General features: G+C 41.5%; 1 protein-coding gene across 1 annotated transcript; it reads left to right on the top strand.

Moving 5' to 3' along the window:
* The first annotated feature begins 2060 nt into the window (after positions 1-2060).
* CPN1 (carboxypeptidase N subunit 1) lies at positions 2061-22336 on the top strand. The gene is made up of 9 exons (XM_042458229.1): positions 2061-2559; positions 5211-5407; positions 7702-7857; positions 8061-8243; positions 9643-9754; positions 12575-12714; positions 13218-13317; positions 15399-15517; positions 18775-22336. Exons 1-9 carry the CDS (start codon positions 2337-2339, stop codon positions 18904-18906), a joined length of 1362 nt encoding a protein of 453 aa, XP_042314163.1. The 5' UTR covers positions 2061-2336; the 3' UTR covers positions 18907-22336.
* The last annotated feature ends 550 nt before the right edge of the window (positions 22337-22886 follow it).

Raw genomic sequence — 22886 nt, 5'->3', positions numbered from 1 at the left:
TCTTCCTCCCTTTCCTTCAGATGAAGAATCTGAGATGACAAGTTATCCCACCAAGCTGAGTCAAAAATTTAGAAAAAGGAAGGACTGGTCTATGTAGACAAGAGAGTGAAGCTGTGCATAGGTGATATAATTTCAAACTATGCAAGATGTGTGTATCTCTGTAGCAAAATCTCGTGTACAAGTAGAAGAAAATTAGTAGAAGGTAAAGTGAGCTGGCATAGGCATTTGATTACAGTACGCTGCTTGGGATGTATGTATGTATGTATGTATGCAGCGACGTATTGACATAGGGAAGTATTTTTAAAAATGCCCCCAATTGCATCTAAAGTGATACAGTTCTTGATTCTACAAACTTAGCTGCCATTACACAAGAGTTCTTCTTTACCACTTAGGCAGGTTAGAAGTGTGAGGAACTGCAGAGGTTCTTCACCATAGAAAAGAAAAACAAGTACTTCACTTACTCTTTGAATGTGAAGTTGCCCAGCTTTTCTCTTGCTACCATTCACTTATGATGCTTCTCCTTTACCATGAGCCATTATAGCCAAAATTACATGCTTACTTACTTGGGGACTGTACAGACTGGCACTTTGTGCCAGCCTCGGCCTGATCTAGGGTTGCCCGCGGACTGAGTGTTTACATGCCCCAAGCCCTTCTCGCATCACCCAGGCACCATCTTGGTGTGCGCCCGACCAGACAGGGGTGTGCCATGATGATGTCGCTTGTATACAGCATCCAAATGGCATGCGCAAATAACACAGAATACACACTGAACCTTGGGGGCCATCCACTCTACAAAATTATAGCACTATTATTCTACCATAACTGCCATGGCTCCATTCTATGGAATTCTAGGGTTTGTACTTCAGTGACATACTGGAGTGCTTGGCTGACCACTCTAAATGCCCCTTTCTATAATGCCAGTCCCAAGTTTCCATAGGATGGAACCTTGGTGCTTAAACTGGAATAACAATACTATAATTCTATAGTGAGAACGGGACCATGCTTAAATAGAGTCATAGAATCATAGAGCTGGAAGGGGTTTCATGGGTCATCTAAACCAATCTGCAACTCAATGCAGGATCTCCAGCTAAAGCAGTGGTTCCCAAAGTTCGGTCCTCCAGATGTTTTGGACTTCAACTCCCAGAATGTCTGACTGCTGGCTAAGCTGGCTAGGGCTTCTGGGAGTTGAAATCCAAAACACCTGGAGGGCAAAAATTTGGGAATCACTGATCTAAAGCATCCCCAGCATGTAGCAAGTGTGATGGTGGGGGATTAGTTTTCCTCATATTCCCAATGGAAACTTCTTTAAATCATGGGAAGTTGTATAAACTAGATTTTTTTCCCTTCAGCCTGTATCTAAGATAATACAATACCTGGTAAACCCATGGATTTGTGTCCCATCATGCACCTGGAGAGTTAAGACAGGAAAGCTGGACTATGGGATCTCCAACAAAGCTGAGTTGAGTGCAGTATTGGAAACTAACCCAGACTAATGAACACATACCTCCATTTCACTCACAGAATCTTGACTCTGCTTGGTGAAGAGGAGAGGCATATGGACACGAGTCACTGCCTTCTGCCCCAGGCCACTTTCATTCCACAACCCACTCCTGTTTATTTCAAAGCAATGTTGCTTTTTTTGGACATCATTAGTCCATGGGTGTGTAGTGTTTCAAACCAGTTCTACTGTTGGTACTTCATTTCTAAAACAAAACTACTAGTGTTCATGTCTGCTGTGGAGCCATGAAGTGTGTTCCAAAAGGCTGCAGTTCTTCAGTAGAAAGGGAGACGCTTTCTGTAACTGTTTTGTGATGTATTCCAGGACATGAACCTGATGCTGAAAATGGATTCTTTAGCACAAATAGAATGCATTACAGAAGATACCATAGCTCCTGAGTTCCCCTTCTTTTTGTGAGGTTTTGATTGAATTTTTAGCAGGCAGTGAGAGTCAGGCTGCTTCAGACCCCTGTTTACCCTTCAGTTAATAAATGAACAGGAATCAGCACAACTTTCCAAATGTACAGAAGCTCTGAGTAATTCTGGCTCCAGGAACTTGGGGGAGGGGGGGAATGTGCATGTATGTGCGTGTGTATATATATTTAGAGAGAACGCAAGGCAAAAGCTCAGCATTATAAATCCTTCCGAAGCTGTGAGGGGCATTCACAGAGATACCCCTCCCACCACTACCACCACAGGTGAAGAGTGGGCTGGCACTTGGCTGTGAAACTGGAGAGAGCTGGCTTAAGGGTGTACAGTACTTTAGTTCCTGAAAGAAAGGGCATTCAGGAGTGTTTTATCTCCTTGGTGCAAAGAGCTGCTCGCCCACCAACAGGAGGATGTCTCGGTGGCTCTGGTTCCTTGGCAGAATCCTGCTCTTGCTGAAGGTGGCTGCCTCTGTGAACTTCCTCCATCACCGCTATGAGGAGCTGGTACAAGCCCTGTATGATGTGAAGGGCTCGTGCCCATATATTACTAGGCTGTACAGCATTGGACGCAGCGTCCAGGGCCGCCACCTCTACGTACTTGAGTTCAGCGACTATCCTGGCGTCCATGAACCCAGTAAGTGTACCTAGTGATGAAACCCAACCCTACAGTTAAGGAGCTGCTTGTTTTTTGCACTTCCAAGCCAGTGCCAGATTCAGGATGCTTGAGGATTAATACAGTCCTGGCTTCAAACCAACAATCCCTATGCCCAGCAGATTTTGTCTGGCCCCAGGGCACTCCTAGCAAGAAACTTTTTTAAAAATTGAGGGAAGGCATGTCTGTGCAAGCAGCAAGCAATGTGTCTGTTGATAGTGACTTGCCACAGTGATTGAGCAGGTGTTTCTTTTGCTTTGCAAAGTGTTTTTTGAATTTTACCTTGTTGGTCCTTCTTCTCTTCTCACAAAGCTGCAGTGGGGTACAATCTTGTTTCATTTTACACACAAAGAATTGTGACTGAACTACTGTATATACTCAACTATAAGTCAACCTCACGTATAAGTCGAGGACAGGTTTTTGGGGCCAAAATTATAGATCTGGATATGACCTGTGGATAAATTGAGGGTAAAACCTAGGGGCATGTAAAAAAGGATGTATAGGATGAAAGAAAGCAAAACAGAGCCAAACAACGTACAAAATTCCAGCAGGCATAACTGTGGCTTGTTGGATGAGAGAATAGAGGGTGGTCATGACAGATTACGCTCTTGCCTTTTGCCAGGAAGTGGTTTATTTTTTTATTTTATTTTTTTTTAAAAAAGTTAAAATACAAGACTTACATTAACCTGTGAATAAGTCAACTCAGGTTTTTGGAGTCATTTTTTTCAGCTACATGTGTAGATTAATATACAAGTATATACAGTATTTGTCCAAAGGACCATTGAAGGTAAAATATAAACTCAAGGTTCAAGTCCAGCTCTCTCACTGCTGCATTACCCTGGTTCTAAGAAGTACAGTGTTGCAGGTGAGAAAACTGAACTGAAGTTTATCGTTAACTTTGGATATTAAGGACAGCTTTGAGAGGTTCTCCTTTTTACAGGGTGCTTTATAGTTTTTACACTGCTGTAACCAGCTGTTGCTCTAACAGACCTTAGCTGTATTCGTTCATGCTGATGACAAAAAGGAGGCGAGTACTGTATATGCATTAGCTTTGTAATTCTGAGGAAAGAATTTGGAGATCAGCTGCTGAGACCATTCTCTATGTACTGCTTCCACCCTGTGTTATCTAAAGGGGAGAAAGTTTTGGCATTCAAACAGCACCCTGCCCAAAGAGACGTGGTAAAATCCTGCTACATTTAGGTGCCAGGTTAAAAAAAAACCTACTTGTTTAATAACTCAGGCATCTTAATAGACACTGACTGATTGTGGAATCATATTAGACTGTAATGTGGTTTTATCTGCTGCTCTTACCTCAGTGTCCTTTATGTTCATTGTATTGTCCTTTTATAATTGTACACCTAAAATCTGATATGATAAAGGGCAGCATCACTGTGACCCCAAGAAGCTCAAAGCAGCATCTTGTCTGTCCAACAACCCTGCAGAGTAGATTATGCCAAGAGGCTGTAAGCTTCTTACTGAACATAGATTTAAACCTACACTTCTTCCTTTCAAGCACAGCACTTCAACAGCCCTACCATGTACACTGTATAAAAAAGTAGTAAGCTTCTCAGTGAACATGGGTTTGAAACCTTGTACTTTCTCCTTCCAGGTTTAGCAGCAGTCTGGCCATTGTACCATGTAGGCTATTGCCTGCAGGCACCATCCAGTTGGATAGCTGTTAGACAAAGAGAGGAACACGAATTTGAGGAAGAAAAGATAGGAAAGGAAGAAGACTGACTCATATCTGGAGCCTGATTATTCCTTTCCTATCATTTCTACATTTAAGCAATCTCCTTTCCTGTTTAATCTCAAACTTACACTTGAGCAAGAAGTGTCTGGATGAATTAGGGCTGCCTTTGACCCGACATCTGTTTCATTTAGGATTCACACACACTGCTGTGCATAATTTAATGTGTTCTCCTCCTTAGATTGTTATCTCTGTGGAGCTGAATGGAAAGAGTATTTTTTTTTTTTTGAGCCCAAGAGAGTTCGTGTATTCCTGTACCTTGAGTGCTTGCAGAGTTAAAGGGGCCACCATCTAGGGGAAGCAGTTTTACAGAAAAAGAATTTGAGGCCAGGCCAAGATGAAGGATTGGTCTGATTTTGCAGTTTGGTTTAAACTCCCTTGAGGCTTTTGAAGTCAGGAGGAATGTGACACAACAGTGAAAGGGGCTGAACAGGCACAGGGAAAGAGGCCTCTGGCTGTAGAATATAAGGCAATAGAGGCCCTGACCTTGTTGAGCTGAATGGACCCTCTCATCCATGCAGTGTTGTGGAAAATACTGCTCCCCTCCCTTACTGAATTCATATCACTTCTATGTAGACCCCTACCTTTGCAAGTGCAAATACCCAGGTGTTGCCCTATTTGTACTCCAGAGTTATCTGTTGGCATTCAGCAAGGCCTAGATGTTTGCTTCCATCACTGTGGTAAATTAAACATGTCTTCTCACAGTGAGATCATACTCCCAGCAGTATGAAAAAGGCACAGCTATATTCAAATCTCCATGGAATGTCCATGGAAAACATTGCTGTTTACTCCCATCGTCCTAATTTCTATGTTTTCAGAGGGCCACCCCATTGTGTAGTATTCTAGCTACTCTCTTCCAATGTCAGCAAATCTCTCATTTTCTCAGTGGAGCCAGAGTTCAAGTATGTGGCAAACATGCATGGTAATGAAGTACTGGGCCGAGAACTGTTGATCCAGCTTGCTGAGTTCCTGTGTGAGGAGTATCGACATGGCAATCAGCGCATTACACAGCTCATCCATGAGACACGCATTCACCTCATGCCTTCCATGAACCCTGATGGATATGAGGTGGCAGCTTCCCAGGTACCAGGCAAGCATCACTTTCTTATCTAAGTAGCCATGGTAACGGAAGATGTTTGTGTGAAGAGGAGACAAAGGGAGGAGTCTTGAAGAGGAAAAAAATAAGTTAAAGCCATCATTCTCAGCCTTTGGTCATCCAGATATTCTCATATTCTCCTCCTAGAGGTCCCAGTCAGCACAGTCAATGTTCCAGCATGATGAAATCCAAAGCATCTATGCTAGCTAATGTGCTGGATATTGCAATCAAATAACATATGAAAGTCCACACACTTCCATCCCTCTAACCTGATTAGCCAGGATATCCAAATTACATTTACTGTGTAAATCTCCTGGTACAAAATACTAGGGTCTCAAATAGTGAATATAAGCATTACCCCATTACTTGTTTGCAATATTCCAGAGGGATCTGTGTTGCCACCAGAAAAGACAGAATAGCGGATCTTGGGCTGATCTAGCAAGAAAATTATTGTTTTTGTTGTCATAATTATTGTCATTGTCATTACTATCATAGTTATTTCTGTCCCACGTTTCCCCCAGTTCAGGACTCAAGGTGACTTATAACCGTTTTTTAAAAATATATATAAAAATTCACAACATACAAAAGTTTAAAATGGGAGCAGCCACTGAGAAGGCCCTCTCCTGTGTTCCCATCAAATGTACTTGTGAGAGTGGTGAGACAGTGAAAAGGCCCTCCCCAGAAGATCTAGATCTTCAAATAGAACAAGATTCACATTCCACTGTAGCAAGTAGATGCTTCTGGAAGATCACAAGCTGGGATATATCACCCTACAGCTATCTTTGGATATCCCTCAACTGTCTTTCTTCATTGACCAGCCTTTCCAGTGTCAACAGTAATCAAAAGGAGGCAGCAATCCGAAACAGCAGTCATTGGGAAGTGATATGAAGGCCTCAGAGGAGAGAGCTATGTGTCAAAAGCCTGTTGAGCACTCCCTAATCCAATTTGCTGCCTCTGGAAGGATGCTATCCCATCAGCAGTGCTGAAGAAAGATTCATTTGACAGTTCATCTGACTTTTGTACAGTACTTGGAATGGAGTAGGAGGGGTGTACAATTTTCAGTTTTGCTTGAGACAGCATAATATCGTGGGCCAGTCCTATCATTTTCAAGAGAATGCTGTACATAAACTATTGCCTCACTGATGGAGTACCCATACTAAAGAATTAAAGCAATTTGATATTACTGTAACTGCCATGACTCTCTCCAACTAGGATTTATAGTTTGGTGTAGTTTGACAGCCTGGCCTGTCAGAGAGTTCTGGTGCCTCACTAAACTACAAATCCCAAGATTCCATATGTGAATCATGGCAATTATAGTGGTGTCAAAAATCGCTTTAATTTGGCAGCGTGGATACTTCAGAATACCAGCACCTGGTATTCATTGGTGCTCTCCCATCCAATTCCAAGCAGAGCTTACCCTGCTTAGCTTCCAATCTCAAACAAGATCTGGTGCCTTTAGGGTATGTAGGTCCTATGCTCAGACTTACAGGCGTTTGTTTTTAACACTGAGGATAGCTGATGAGGAAGGGGACTTGAAGGCACATACACACAAGTCTGGGCACCAAAATGGAACTCATAGTAAAAGTGGCAACTGATGACAGAAAAAGTCATCCTTAGGTGCATTTTGGCAAAAGCCTTCAAATGGTCTCTAAAAGGTTCAGAATGTTCTCTAATACGAGATTCACCTGTTTCATTTCACATATGTATCCTGTTAGTTTCAAATTTGGCTATTTGTTTATTTATGCCTATTGACAATATTGTGTTATACCTTAAATCCTGTATCACCTGAAGAGCATTATATTATTGTATTTTCTGACAAATTCATCTCTTCCCTCCATACCCTCCAAATGACCAGATTTGGTAGACATAGCCCCAATTAATCTCCTGTGCATCTTAGGAAGTAGACTGAAGTCTACAAAAGTTTCCTTTTCCCACTTTTCCCTTTCATCTTTGGCTTACTTCAGTTGTTGCAAACAGAGTTCAAAGTTTGCACTCAGATAACTCAGGTAGAGGGGAGAGGAAAGGAGGGAGTAGAATTTTACCCTTCTCTGTAGACTCAGGTGAAAGCAAATTGCTGCAGCCTTTCCTAGATCATCTGCTCTTCCTGATTAATAACTTTCCATTCTTAACCACACTCTGATGTTGCTTGGCCACACATGTCCTGACTTTCATCTGTGAGGTGCTTAAGGATATATCCCTTTCCATGATAGAAATAATGAGACAGCTTTTGGTGTCAATCAGTCATATAACTCACACACAAATACATTATTTCTGTCACCAGCACCAACAGAGCTTAAGAGATCTCATGGGAAGAACCAATGCCAATGGAATTGACCTTAACCGTAACTTTCCTGACCTCAATACAATCATGTACCACAATGACAAACATGGTGGACTCAACCATCACCTTCCCTTGCCAGACAACTGGAGAAATCAGGTAATATATTATTCTATCTGACTCCCTAAGTGGATTGTCTGGACAGATTTTTCATTCACCATACTTTTTGCAGGGTTCCACCAAGTCACTGGAAACTTCTGGTTTGAGAGAGAGAGACTTTGTATGTAGATGGGGTTATCCTGAACCAGCAGAAATCGGGATGTACTTCTGCCCTGGTTTCATCTGCTTCTCTTTCTTCACAGGTGGAACCGGAGACTTTGGCTGTGATTGAATGGCTTAAGAGCTATAATTTTGTCCTCTCAGCTAACCTCCATGGTGGAGCAGTAGTAGCCAATTATCCCTACGACAAAGCCCATGAGCAGAGAACTCGCGGTGTCTGGCATCCAACCAGTAGTCCTACTCCTGATGACAATCTCTTCAAGAAGGTGAGAGATGGCAAATTTAAAAGTAAGATGGGTACCCAGCTGGATTAGACTTGAACAAACTCAAATTAATGAATCCATGAAACTGGGGACACCTATTAAGGAAATGTAACAGTGGAAAAATCTCATCCTCAATTGCTGTTAGCCATCTATCTCCAACTAAACTAAGCTAGTTGTAAATGAAGTGTCCAACTTAAGAAAAGGTAGTAATACAAGAGACCCCAGAAGGCTGGAGGTTGATTGGCACAAAAGTATTTATGTCTCACTCTTCCTCCCTAAGAAAATAATAGAAAAATGAGAGCTTGGAAACCTATTTTTTTAAACTACAACATCCAGAATCCCAAAGCCAGCATGACCAGTGGTCATCATGGCTAAGATATTCTTGGAGTTATAGTTTTAAAAGCCATGTTTCCAAGCCCTGCAAAAATATTTAAGAGCAGGGACGAAAACTGCTTTGAATGAAAGGATCGTACATAGATACAGGGGAAATACCCTGAACGCAAACTGTAATCATATACTGTGAATGTTTCGGTGCTTGTGTTGTCTCATGCTGCAGAGATATCCCAGAGTGAATTCCTTTGCGCTCAAACTTTGTGTCTGATTTCCTTGGTACTTTGAGGGAATTGGTCTAAAGCCATTTACTCTGCTGTGTATAATGGTATCAGTATTTTCACAAACATGACTCATGGTTCCTAGCAAGTGAGTTTCTTCAGTTTCTTTCACAGCCAATCACCTCACCCTGGGAGCCAAAATATGCACTGCAGTAACACATTTTGCAGGTTACAATGCTGGTTATGTGAGTGACACACAAACCAGAAAGATGGGGTGGGGAGGCCTCTTTTTCACAATGATGCTTTCTTCACAATATGGAAATTCTATCTCTGAGCCATTTTTTCAGTATTGGGGCCCCACTAGAAGGAAAAAGATTGAATAAATATCAAGAGGAAAAGCATGGGTAGGTGAAACTGATTTAACAATGAAAGGGGGGGGGGAGATCATGTGGTACATCAATTAATGATTGTACCATTTCAGTATGCAGATAGGGAAATGCACATGAAACTTTATCAAAGTGAAAAGTATAAACCCATATAAATGAACATTAAGAAAAACCAAGAACTATACTGAATGGGTGTTGACCTGATCCATCAAGGCAGTTTTTCTGTGGCACTCTCATTGCATGCTAGATTTTATTTCTTTACTGTCCCATTCTACACTAGTGTAGATTTTCATAACGGAAGACAAAAATTCTGATGCTGCAAAGGGTGATAAATAAGAGATTTTTTTCTTTCCCCTGTTCATCATCAAATTAATTTAAATCTTCATTTGCTTGTAATATGCACTGTGGAAGAAACTGGACAGTTAGAAATGTATGACCAGTGTAGTTTTGTTTTGGTTTTGGCAGCTGTCCAAGGGCTATTCCTATGCACATGGATGGATGCACCGGGGAACAAACTGTGGGGATTTCTTTCCTGATGGCATCACCAATGGGGCCTCTTGGTATTCCCTAAGCAAAGGTATGAGCGAAGGAGTGAGAATGCAGAAGGAGTGTAGAAGTGTGGAAGGAGGTACACATTAGCCTGTTGAAGAAATCTGAAATGTCCCAAGAACAGAGATGTAATTCTTCACTAGTTTCTTCTTGAGGAAGCAACAAGTAATTTTAGCAATTTTCTTCCTGCTGTGAGAATGTTTTCAAAAACTGCACTGTTTCCAAAGCCTCTATTTGATTTGGCACTCAGTCTACACAGAACCAGCATGGCATAGTGGTTTCAGTGTTGGACTACGAGTTTGGAGAACAGGGTTCAAATCCCCACTTGGCCATGGAAACCCACTGGGTGACCTTGGGCAAGTCACATATAAAAAACTGCAGTGCTATTATCAGTTTGCCACAATCAAGCCGATCATGAGAGTATGCTATCAATTTAGTTTTAATTACCTTTAAAAACTCAGTGCCTTGCCTAAATTAATTTTCAATTGTGCTGATATAGAAACTGCCATGCTATTTCTTCCTTCTTCTCTGAGCTGACTCAGGAGCAGGAGGAAAGACAAGGCAAAATCTCAACAAATCTGAACAAATCTTCCCAATAAAACCCTGTAATCAGTTCATCTTAGGATCACCATAAGTCAGAAACAATTGAAGGCATGCAACAACAACTATACAAAATTTATATGTGGTTGCTTTGCACAGAAAACAGCAATTTCTAACAGGGAGCTATATATTTCTAAAAAATAATATATTTTTTAGAAATATATAGCTCTGCCTAGGGCTATTATTGTGGCCCCTACAGTCTCTTCCAATTTTATAAAGTGGGTATAACAGCAGAGGTGTGGTGTTTCAAGGTCCTTAGGAGGGCAATGCAGTTCCTTAACCCCCTGATAGTTTTCCCTCCCAATGAAGATCAACATAACTGACTGCATTTTTTAAAAGTGTCTTTGAGGAAGTGGCTGTAGGGGCAGTCATGCATAGCACCTATACCACTGTCCTTGAAAATGTTCAAAAATGGCAATTCATATATGGTAGCATGGCTAATCACATCAGCCTGGACATATGATCTTAGTACACAGTGAATTGTCAGCTGAACTGATTTCATTTTGTATCAAAAGTTGGCAAGCTTTTGAGTTCTCCAGAATTGTACCTCAGATTGGATGGAACAAAATTTAGGGGAATAGGCATGCTTAATGGTTACAATTATCAGTTTGCCACTATCAGCCAGAGCATGATATCATGTTATCAGTTTAGTTTTGATTTATTTTTTAAAAATTCAGTGCCTTGCCTAAATTAATTTCCAACTATGCAGATACAAAAAACTGCCATACTATTCCTTGCTTCTGCTCTGAGCCAACTCAGGAGCCAGTGTGCTTCAGCTGAGTCAACAGCAAGATTTTGGGGTTACAGCCATCTTTTCTTGCTACAGAGAGGAGAGCAGCCATTGAATATGCATCTCAGCAAACACTGACCATTTCCTGATACTTTCACTCCTCCTTCTTAGCTGAATCTACATCACCATCATGGGAGTCGGTCTGCCTGTGCAGACAAATAGTCAGACTATATCTGGTGAGATTTTGGAGCTTTTTGCTTCTTCTCCCATTCCCTACTGGGTTCATCTAGCTTGATGAAGAGTTTTTTAATCTGCTTAATAGCATTACTCATGACATTACATAGGTGCTGCACAGATGGGCGGCATGCAGCCATCCTGGGGCCGCAGCAACCTCATGCCATGTTTCCAATCCAGCCTGTGGAGAGCACAAAAAAAGAGTAACAAGAAGTGGCTCCTTTTTGTGCTCTCCAAGGAGTGCCATAGCCGCAGCAGCACAGCTTAATGATGCCCCTTTGGTGCTGCACCATGTAGATGCAGCGCTGGAATCACACCATGATGCTGCACATTATCTGGAAGGGCGCGCAGCATCATGACATGATGGGGGCAGAGTCAGGGCATCCAGCATGAGGATGCTGCACCCTGACTCCACCCACAGGCCGGCACAAAGTGCCAGTCTGTATAGACCCTATTATAGGCCTGATACAGACGGGCCCTTTATGGCATGGCAATGGCAATACTAGAGTTAGAGACCATGTGGCAACCGCACAGTCCCTAACCCTAGTATGGAGTGGCAGCAAATGGTGGTGACCCATGTACATGGGCACCGCCATTGTGACATACGTGCTGCATGGTGTCCGCACAGTGTCCACACGGCACCATGCATTGCTTACATCGTGAGTCTGCCATTGGCATTCTCGTGACACCCGCCCTGTGGTGCAAAAGAACCCTTTTTTCCGGGTTCTTTTTACTCCAGAAGGAAGCCGTGCAGTTTGGTGGCTACAGCTTACCTCCGGAGGGAATTAGGCCGCCGGCAGGCCACCCCATTGGGGCGGTCTGTACTGCACTATAGTTAGCATCCGAGGAACAATTCATGGTGAAAACTCCAAATATTAAAGCTTGTCTTATCCATGCAAACCTGCTGGGTACTAGGGTCATCAGAAGGGACACTGTTCCTCCACCTGATGATGTATGATTGGAAAAAATACACATTAGAGACATCTTATTTGCAAAGCAACTTTGACTACAGAGTTCACTGAACTGGGAGGTTTTCATCTTTGAGTTTAGATAACAGCAGGTGAGAACCATTCGGTTTAAACACACTTTTTCTGGGGCTGCATAGTGTTTTCCATTGCCCTGCTGCTATACAGATGCCTATTGTTTTGTGCTGGCATTATTTGCTTTAACTTGTTTGATTGTTGACTTGCAAACCACTCTGAAGACTGTGTAGAAGCTGTGGGCTAGGCTAGAAATGATTTTGTAAAATTAATCAATAAATGTTTTCAACCCTCTGCCTTACAGGGATGCAGGATTTCAACTACCTGTTCACTAACTGCTTTGAGATTACCCTTGAACTGAGCTGCAACAAATTCCCACCACAGCAGGAATTAGAGTTTGAGTGGCTAGCAAACCGTGAAGCACTTGTTGCCTACATAGAGGAGGTAATGAACTGACAAGATGCTATTCTGCCTCATCCCCATGCTGCTTTTCACAAGTGTCTCAACTTGGGCCCCATAACCTACAGGAAATCTGTCTCATACCAAGTACTGTAGTTTGATATGAAAGGTGGTAGCTTTCTTCGGTTTCAGATCAGAGTCTTTCCAAGCCCTCTCTGGAGGTGTCAAAGATTGCATCTGGGATCTTCTATATACTGTACAAGGCATAAGCTCTGCCTCATAATTAGAGTTCTTTGATTTGTGTGTTTGTCAGCAAAACTGCTATTTTTAATTCTTCCTCTCTTTTTCGAATTTTGTGATTTTTTAAAATAAATACTGGCCCAAACCAAACTTTTCACTGTTTCCTGCTACAGATGAGGGTAATTTTGATCCTGTCCCATAGAGCTTTTCAAATACATTCTGGATTTCTAGACAGTATGGGCTGCTGCTTTTCCCCCTACAGTTTCCAATTACCACTCTTATCACTGTTCATTCTTTCTGTTCTTTAGGTTCATCATGGCATCAAAGGCATGGTGACAGATGACAATAACAACAAAGTGGCAGGTGCTGTCATTTCGGTCGAAGGAATTGGTCATGACATCACCTCAGGTTTGTACTCAGCTTGGTGCTGACCAGAATGGTTTTCTGAAGCGGTACTTAAATCATTTTACTTCTGGTTGCATGTTTGTAATTTTAATGAAAACTCTTCATTTGCTAGAAGGCATATTTTCTTTGCAAACAGCTCTCTTCTGCTTTCTGTATCACATTAACTATAACAATATTCAAAAGTGAGTTATTTTAAATTTAAAGGAATATATTTGTTCAGTCCCTTGTGACCATGTCTCCTAGTTTAGGGTCACATTGGTCATAACCAATTGCTATGGGGGGAAAAAACAAGGACCTGAAACATAAGAGCCAAATACAGTGCTGAGGTGCTGCACTGGTGCCATTCACACTGAGATCATGGCAACCATATGCCCCTGGGCCCTATCAAGGTTGCTGCCATGGTCCTGAACCGGACTGCTGAAAAGGAGCAAGTTTTTCCACTCCTTTTTTGGACTGGTTCCTCTGGGAAACCTCAGCATTTGGACTGTCTGTTTCAGGCCAAAGTCAAATACTGGAAGGTGTTCATGTCTGTAGGTCTGTGATGGTCTACACAATCACAGATCCAATAAAGGAAACACCCAAAAACGTAGTCGTGGGCCACTATCAGTGAATTTTTTTTCTTCCTCTTTTGGATTTCCCATCCTATCTGCTGAGGTATTAATGTTTGCCTTAATTACAAAAGAAATGGAAGACATTTCTTCTCAGAAACTATAGTCTAACTTTCATGCTCATTGTCTAAATGAGTAGCACATTTAGACCTTTGCAGAGAGCACACTAGGTTCAGGGCATTTGTGCAGCCATGAACATTTGTTTGTCATTGGGATTTATTTACCCAACTTGCCCTGTGTTTACACAACCTGTCCTCTCAAATGGCTCCTGCTCATGGGATCAGCACTAAGTAGGTTAGGAGCAGAGCTTAGAAAAGTTACTTTTTTGGACTGTAATTTACAGAATCTCCCAGCCAGTATGGCCAGTCATTAACCCCAGCCAACAGCATCGCTAACTGGGATATTCTGGGAGGTACAGTCCAAAAGGCAACTTTTCAAAGCTCTGCTAAGAAGCTGATGATGCACATGACCACCTCTACTCTCAGAGTCCCTGTGTATTCTGCCCCACCTTGAGACATTTTGATGTTTGAGGTGAAAGTTAAGATAAGTCTTCCCCCACCCCACCTTTCAACATCTAAGAGTTGACTGGACTATTAGTTGAAAAGCAGTGAAAAAATAGCACCTTTCTCCACACTTGAGGGCAGCAGACAAGTTTAGAAAAATAGGAAAGTCCCCTTGGCATACTCAACCCTGTCCTCTTACAGGGAGGAAAGGTCATGAGGCTCCCCCAAAACAGCCAGGAGATGTGCTTTGCTGCCATAAACACCTGACCACCTGAGCCAGGTCACTCACAATCTCAGTACATTCAGTGCAAAGTTCTGAATATTGATTTTAAGCATGTCCTTGACTCAGATCTTTGTGAGTTCCAAAATAGTAGAGTTTCTGGCACATGATAAGGGTAAAGAGTGGACATTGCAGGGACGTAGCCAAGGGGGGGGGTGTCTTGGGGTCCGGACCCCCCCTTCCATTAGATAAAATGAATGGTGTGTGCTGCTGTGCCGCCGCACCCAAGCCCCATTATAATGGTGGCACTTAGTCTGGACCCCCCCTCCCAGAATCTTGGCTACGTCCCTGGACACTAGATCAGGTGTGTTGGGTGCACCTCCACTGCTTACACGTTTTGAGCTTGACTCCCTGGAATCCTCCTCTTTTGCCACTCTGCCAGTTTAGTCCAGAAGGCCTGATGAGTGGAGGAGTTAATGCTTTCATTCAAATACTTAGTCTTATTGTTCTCCTCTTTAAATATCCTGAAAGCTTACACTTCTGGTATACTTGTTTTCTGGCTAGGCATAGAAGAAGTTGTGAGTTTGAACTGGGTTCATGGCAGGTGAATGTTGGTGGGTCAGTCTACAATTCAAGGAGTAGAGAAACTAGGACCAGGTATACTGTATCTGCTAGACTGTCTAGCTGTGCATTCAAGATTAGACAGATGCTACCTTCCTGTGTTATCCTCATCTCTTTCTTTCTTTCTTACAGGTGAACAGGGCGACTATTTCCGGCTACTTTTACCTGGCACTTATACAGTTACTGCATCGGCGAATGGCTATCAGCCCCAGACAGAGAGAGTTGTGGTGGGTCCCGCTGGGCCCACAGTGGTGAGTACTGAAGCAAACCTGAAAACACCAATTTTTTTAAAAGCCAGGCATGAATTAATTGGGGGGAAAATACTATTTTGGAGTACATATTTCTGAATCCTTAACCAATATGATCTGTGGTTCCCATCTTTTTTTTTCTTTTTGAAAAAATTCTAGCTCAGCACTCCAAATAGTGTGAGGTGGCTCCATCTAGCACTTCCATCTAGTTCTCATTTTACTTCCTTGCATAAATAATGTAAATAATATACTGCATTGTGAATTATGAGTAATAAAAGAGGTGTTTAGACCAAACTATCCTGTACTGTTTGGATAATTCCTTGGAATGTTGTTTCTGCTCACCACCATGACATAAACCCAGGACTAGGAATTGGAAAGTTTTCACTCTCAGTTGAATTGCATTTCTGCAAATCCTGCTTGGATTCTCATCCCATCCTTTGTTCACATTAATTTGCAGAGTTTTGTTATTAGTTTCTGCGTTTTTTACATACTCTGCCCAGCTATTTTTGTATGGTTTTTTTTGGGGGGGGGGTAATATAAGCATTTTTGTACATATTTCCCAACACTAAACCACCTTTATATGTCTTTTTCTATTTTGTGCATTTTTAGCTGTTTGCATTTTTTAAATCTATAGGTTGTGTATATTTGATTTTCTTCAAACATAATCTAAGCTTCACAAATATGCAAATTTTCCAAGTAAGGTGATGGGGATGCAACGAGTTACAAGACATGCTCAATAGATACTTCCATCAAGAAGCTCATCTTCAACTATATTCTTTTCTGCTATTACATAATGTCCCCCCAGAGCTGGAGCCAACAATGCAAAATGAACGTTTTAGCATTTCTTGCATCTTGTTGAAGACTATGTAGGCTTTTCAGTTATACTGAACTTCTAATCCTAGCTCTAAAACCAGAATCCTTTTCTAAATTTACGCTGGCATACTTGGAGGTTACACTGGCATACAGTAAATGTCCCCCTCCCCCCCACACACACTCGCATGCAAACATGTGTGCGCACACACATGAATACTCATCTGCGCGTGCGCACGCGCACACACACACACAGACATTGTGCAAGGAGGTATCCAGTAATTGCACTAGGGTTCTTCCCATCTGTTCAGTGGATGCAGATAGCAATGAGGTACAGCTCCATCGTGCTGACCCCAAAGAGCTATTGGCTGGCCAGGGGAATGCATCAAATGAGCTCCATCATGTCATCACCCAGCTGGCATCTATCACTCTCCTCAGCCACCACATAAGTATGCTGCTGAAACTTTATGCTCTGCCAGTGATAAATAGGATCTTGGCCAAAGTCCATACCCTTGGAGAACTAAAACAGAAAATATTCCTGTCTAGAATCCACTAAGCTGCCTGGAAGAAAAAAAAACTATTTGAAAGGTGAGATATAAATCTGTACGGCGTACCAGCTCATGAAATTAAATAATGACTCAGTTTACTATGCTGGCATAATCAGATCAGCCTAGCCCTTCTTCCAGAATAGCTTAAACCTATCAACCAGTTTGCCAATCCTGTGGACTGCAAAGCCCCTTTCTGCCAGCTGCACAGCCTGTGGACTCCTGTGGCCCTTTGGCTTTCCTGGTCTTTTCTGTGATCTTCTGAGCATCCACAGTTTCCTGAGTAGGCCTATCCCATTTCATTTTACTCTCAAAGGAGCTGAGCAGGCTGCCAGATTTTCTGGAATGTTTTCAATGTACTTTGAAGATTTACTGAGAGGTTTTACTGCCAGGGAAACCCTCTCACTGACAGAAGAAGGGAACACTTTGGGAGGAGGCTTAGAAGTGGTGCTATTACTCACACCTCAACTCAGCCACCTGCTGGAGAAAGAACAGACACACAGTCATTGTGGGCTGGCTGGATCCTTGGCCTTTTTGTCCCATATCAAAGCCTCAAATAAACATTGGAAATTAAACTCTCAAATTTTGGCAGGGCTTAGCATTAGACAACAAAGGGCTATTACCTCAAGCAGCAAATGCTAGGGACATTACTGATAGCCCTCAAGCTGTTTGCTGCAGCCCTCCAGCACTTTCCTTCTCTTTGAGGACAGAGAAATATACCCCACACAACCTGTCCTGCTATTCCAAAAACCAGAATACTGTCCTCAAGTATATTGGAGGACCCTAGGAAGCTGCCTAATACTGAGCCAGACAATTAATGCATCCAGGGACGTAGCTGGCATTTTAGGAAGGGGGGTTTCCAACCATTATAATGGGGCTTGGGTGCGGCGGCACAGCAGCACACACCATTCATTTTTCTAATGGAAGGGGGGGGTCTGGACCCCAAGAACCCCCTCCCCCCTTGGCTACGTCCCTGATGCATCTGTCTTTATGTTCTCAACCCTGCCCAAAACCCTTCCTAAGGTTTTGTGAAGGATTCTTTCCTAGACTCCCCTGGAAATCCCTGGCATTCCCTGATGATATCTGTGTACTAACTATGCCCAGTCCTATGTAGTTTCAAAAATTAGGCGTGTTCAGGGTGTTATTGCAGTGATGTTATCCTGTTTAAAATATTGCAGTAAGATTTATTTCCCATTCCAATCAGTATTTCCATGTAACACATGCTAAATCCTTGGGCTTCAAAGCCATTTTCTTCTTTGTAGAACAATGCGGGAATCATCTTTTCCGTTACAACAAAATGACTTAAGTTGGCTTAGGAGGTACTACCTTGTCAGCTGTGGTAGGCAACTGAGCACCTATGATGGGTCTGGGATGAATTTTCTGCCCCCCCCAACATACACACATCAACCAGAAATGGCCAGAAGTCCACTTTTGGATTTGAAAAACATATATTTTTAAAATTAAACAGTTCAGGAGGAGCTGCAAACCATATAAACGGTGATTTGCCACTTGCAATGACTTTTTCGGCCACAAAAAGAGGTGACCAGGAAATCTGGAGTAGTCAAAATCCACAGAAACAACCCCTGGGATGGACACATTTTCCTTCTCCTGTTATAATGCTTCAGCCTTTTCAGACATAAATTGTATATTTATTGGGTGCACAACAACCATTCCTCCCCACCACACAGCTACTATGGCTGGGGTGAGCGTAACATCAAGGTGAATGGTATCACTGCAGAGTTGTTCCTCTTTAAACTGGCAAATTCTATCATGATAAGTTTTATTTCAAAATAGTATTGGATCTGATTGTTCATATGTCCACCTTTGTCATAGGGAATCAGTACAAGGATGGCATAGCATGTGGTTCTGCACTGAGTGGTGCTTCAATTATCTTCTCTTTTCCAGGTACATTTCCAGCTCAAACAGGAAACTTTGGACAACCATCCTGTACCGAAGACTTCTGACAAAGGCCATGCTAATAAAGCTCTGCACAAGAAGGTTGTGCCACGTGCTACCCGGAGGGAGATGCCTCGATAAAGTCAGATCTCAAAGAAATGAAAGTGGATGGAATGGAGCTCTATATAACATATGAAGTTAATAACACTGGCAGATGAACTTTCTAAGAGGCACCCAGACCCTCTCATGTCCCCTGAAAACATGATATGAGCTGAGACTTTGTTTATTAAATGTCTAATATTTAACTTTGGTGCAGACTCTCTCAGAAGGAAGGCAGTCAGTAGACCCTTCACTTCTATGGTCTTTTTAACCAGTCATAGACTTTAAAATTTCTCACACAACTTATTTTTTCTGTAATATCCTACCTGCTGGCTTAGTTTCACCTGCAACTTTTGTTACTGTCCCAATATATGGCCATAAAGTAATTTATGTAGAACAGGGGGGAAATACCAGACTTAAAATGGTCTCTGTGTGTCTGTACCCACCATAGCTTTAAATGTTAAAAAGCAATTGGTTAATTATTCATTACAATTTGTAAATGTACCTTGTTGCCTTCACTCATTTCAAATTTCCAAAAAAGTAACTAATTGAATTGACCGTTGTGTTACATGTTACTTCCATTATTATTTTTTTTAAAAAAAGAAAGAATGTAAAATGGTAAGAAAATGACCTAGATCTTGGGGAAATGACTTCGGGAATTTTTAGTTCCCACATCCCATTATAATGGATAACAATTGCTTAGTATGGGAGCAGGGAGTGGCAATATTACCAGTCATTATATTACTTCCAAAAGGTTGGTCATTATCCCATGTTACCATGAAAGTAAGGCTTGCAGGTAACACTGTTACTTGTTGCTTGTAAGGTATTACTTCTAGTTTTTGTGAGGGGGGGGGGGGGAAGGGAGAGATTTTGAGTATCTGTGTAGAGTTGTGCATGCAGTCTGTCTCTAAGATGTTATGCGTTAATGCAGTGGTTTTCAAATTGTGGAGTGAGGGGCAAGACTTGGAGTATGTGATCCTGCCTCCTCCTCTTTCCAAACTTCTTTATGTGTAACATTTATATATGTGTTGAGTTAAAAATATACTTAAATAACATTTCTAATTTGAATGGTGTTATTTCCTTATAAAATGTTAAAATATGAATGTAGATGAATGTGTGAATGAAAATATGCACACTAAACAAAATGTTTTTATTCATACAGTATGGGAGGGGAATGGCATCCATATGAAGATGTAAAGGGGATCACATGGGTTAAAAGTTTGAGAACCACTGCATTAATGGATGGTGTTCTTACCCAAATATTGTTGCTATATGCTTTTAAGTTAACTCCAACTTACTCTGACCCTATCATAGCGTTTTCTTAGTGAGGTGAGTCAGAGGAGGTATGCAGCTGCCTTCTTCTAAGGCAGCAAGTCTGTGACCCAGTGGGTTTCCATGGCTGAGCAGAGATTTGAACTCTGATCTCCCGGAGTCATAGTCCAACCCTTAAATCACTATACTATGCTGTCTCCCAAACATGGAGATTAGGTTATCAAGAAGTGGCCTCATTTTGTTTCTTGCTTTGCTCCAGTTCTTCTAATGTGTTGCTGCCCAATAATATGTTCCTCCTTATTAGTGCAGTTGGCACTCCATATCCACAGATTCTGCATCCACATACCCACAGCCTGAAAATATTCACACACACACACACACACACACACACACATTCCAAAAAGCAAACCTTGATTTTACCATTTTATATAAGGGACACCATTTTATTATGCCATTGTATATTATGGGACTTGAGCATCCACGGATTTTGGTATCCATGTGGGGTCTGGAACCAAACCCCAGCAGATACTAATGGCCCACTATACTGTCTGGAGCTGCCACTATTCTAGGTTTTCCTATAGGGACACCCCACCATGCCTCACCCAAGAATATTGCCTGTCCTCTTTGATGTGCTGAGGATACAATTTTAATAAATTAATCTCATTTACTTCCAAGGAAATATGTTTAGGATTAGGTTGTGAGGTTTATTATCCACTGAAACATTTTAGCTGAATAATGGGCCAAAGAGTTTCTGTACAGTATTTGAAATGTAAATACAGGGTAAAGGCAGACCTAACATCAGTAGAACAGAAAGCTTAATTTAGAAAAACCCTAACAATACTCACTACAAACACATTTTTCCTTCTTAGGATAATGTCTGAAGAAGTCAGTTCTTTAGCTGTTCAACATAGTATGTTCTAAATGGAGAAAAGCTTTTTGTAGACAGTACAGACTGGCTACTACCTGTAATAATAAAAAAAACATACCTCCTGTTCAGGGTAACCAGATGTCCTAACTGCAAAGGAGGACAAGGAACCACAAAATGTAGGATGTTCAAGGAAAATGTAAGACATTACCAAATAAATATAAATATAAATTCATTCCAAAGGGTTTATTTAAGCTATATTACACATATTTTACTATGGACTCAACCATATTTTTTTCTGCTGAACCTATCTTCATTAAAATACCTTACAATATACTTATAGAACCCTGAGCAAGACAAATGCTTAAAATTGTACTTTACTTCCAATAAACCCTTGATTACATTCAGGTCATTTCTTTCATTTGTCCATTATGCTGAAATTAAGGAAAAACCCCTTTCAGACATTAGCATTGGACTTGATCACAGGGGGGAAATCGGGGGATTCAAGAGGCATTATCCAGGGAAAACCGTGTGATGACGGTTAAGATTATTACATGACGTTGTGAGATAAAGCTTATTCTGGAAATAGCCAGGGAACAAATCATTCATGGGAGTAACCAGGGAATAACATGATTTGTTATGTGAATGATTTGTTGCTTGTTATGCCCTGGTTATTCCTGGGATAAGCCCTCTCTAATCGTGATGTGTGTGATAATCTTAGCCATGATTGTGTGACTCTCCCTGGATAATGCCTTTTGAATCCCCTGATTTTCCCCTGTGTGATAAAGTCCATTGTGTCCTCAAGCAATAGAAAAGCCCTTTACAGGTTCTTCCTCCACATAAATACAGTGACTATGTTTACAATAATAGCTCTTTAATACCATTTGTGGGTTAGCAACAATCCCCCTCCTCCATCCAGGACCAGTACCTCAGGCCTTCCCTGTGTTGCTACAAATGCGCCCTGAGTTTTGGGGGCAAGTTTTGTCTGCTGCTGCTCCCAGGAAAAAAGAGCTTTGTAAGGTTGGATCCCACTCCAGCCACCCATCCCTGTTTGCAGCAAGGACAAGCTCCAAGTAGATGCATTTCTCGAAGGGCAACAACAAATGTAGGGTTGCTCCATGGGCTTCTTAGCCAAATGGAGGACGTTTTGAAATTCTTCCTGGACAGGAGGTTGAAATATAGGGTATATCCTGGAAAAGGAGGACATTTTAAAATGCATGCGGGTTTGATTGGTGATGCATTTTGAAAAGAAGGAGTAATGCATAATAAATGCATCTGCTGCTTGGCTACTGTATCTAAAGCAAGAAATAAAATCAAACTGACAGATAGAAAAAAGCTTCCTTTGTTCCCATGTCATTTGTGCAAATTGGAAAGGTAGGCTACGGCTGAAGAACTCATTGAACTCTTTAAGTGTTATGTCTTTACCAGACATGCTCTTAGTCTGGCCTTTCAGAATGGTTTCTTTTCCTATAGCCCTGACATGAAATATATTTCAGTAAGATTCTCTTATCATGAGTCACCCATTTTTAAAAGATATTTATGAGTAAAATAGCCCTGAGCGAGCCTTTTGTTTTTTCATTCACCAGAAATCACCTTCTATCTTTTTTCTATGTGGAAAGAGAGAGAGAGGAGACAAAGAATATATAAATTGTTTAAAATACAATAATATAATAAATACAGTGACAACAGAATGACACTTTAAGACAACTGTCATATGAAAATTTCAAAAGAATTTAAACATTTATAATAGCTACAAAATATAATTGTGGAGGTAAACTCACAAAATAAGCTATAGAATATATGTTTATATGTTATAAGCAGGCCAGATTCCTTCACAATTCACAATATTTGGCTGCTCTGTAAATGATATAAAAAGTAAGGGACG

This window comes from Sceloporus undulatus, chromosome 3 (genome assembly GCF_019175285.1).
Source record: "Sceloporus undulatus isolate JIND9_A2432 ecotype Alabama chromosome 3, SceUnd_v1.1, whole genome shotgun sequence".
Classification (NCBI taxonomy): Eukaryota; Metazoa; Chordata; class Lepidosauria; order Squamata; family Phrynosomatidae; genus Sceloporus; species Sceloporus undulatus.
Note: the sequence above shows the minus strand (reverse complement) of the source record. Positions and strands in the feature narration are given on the sequence as shown.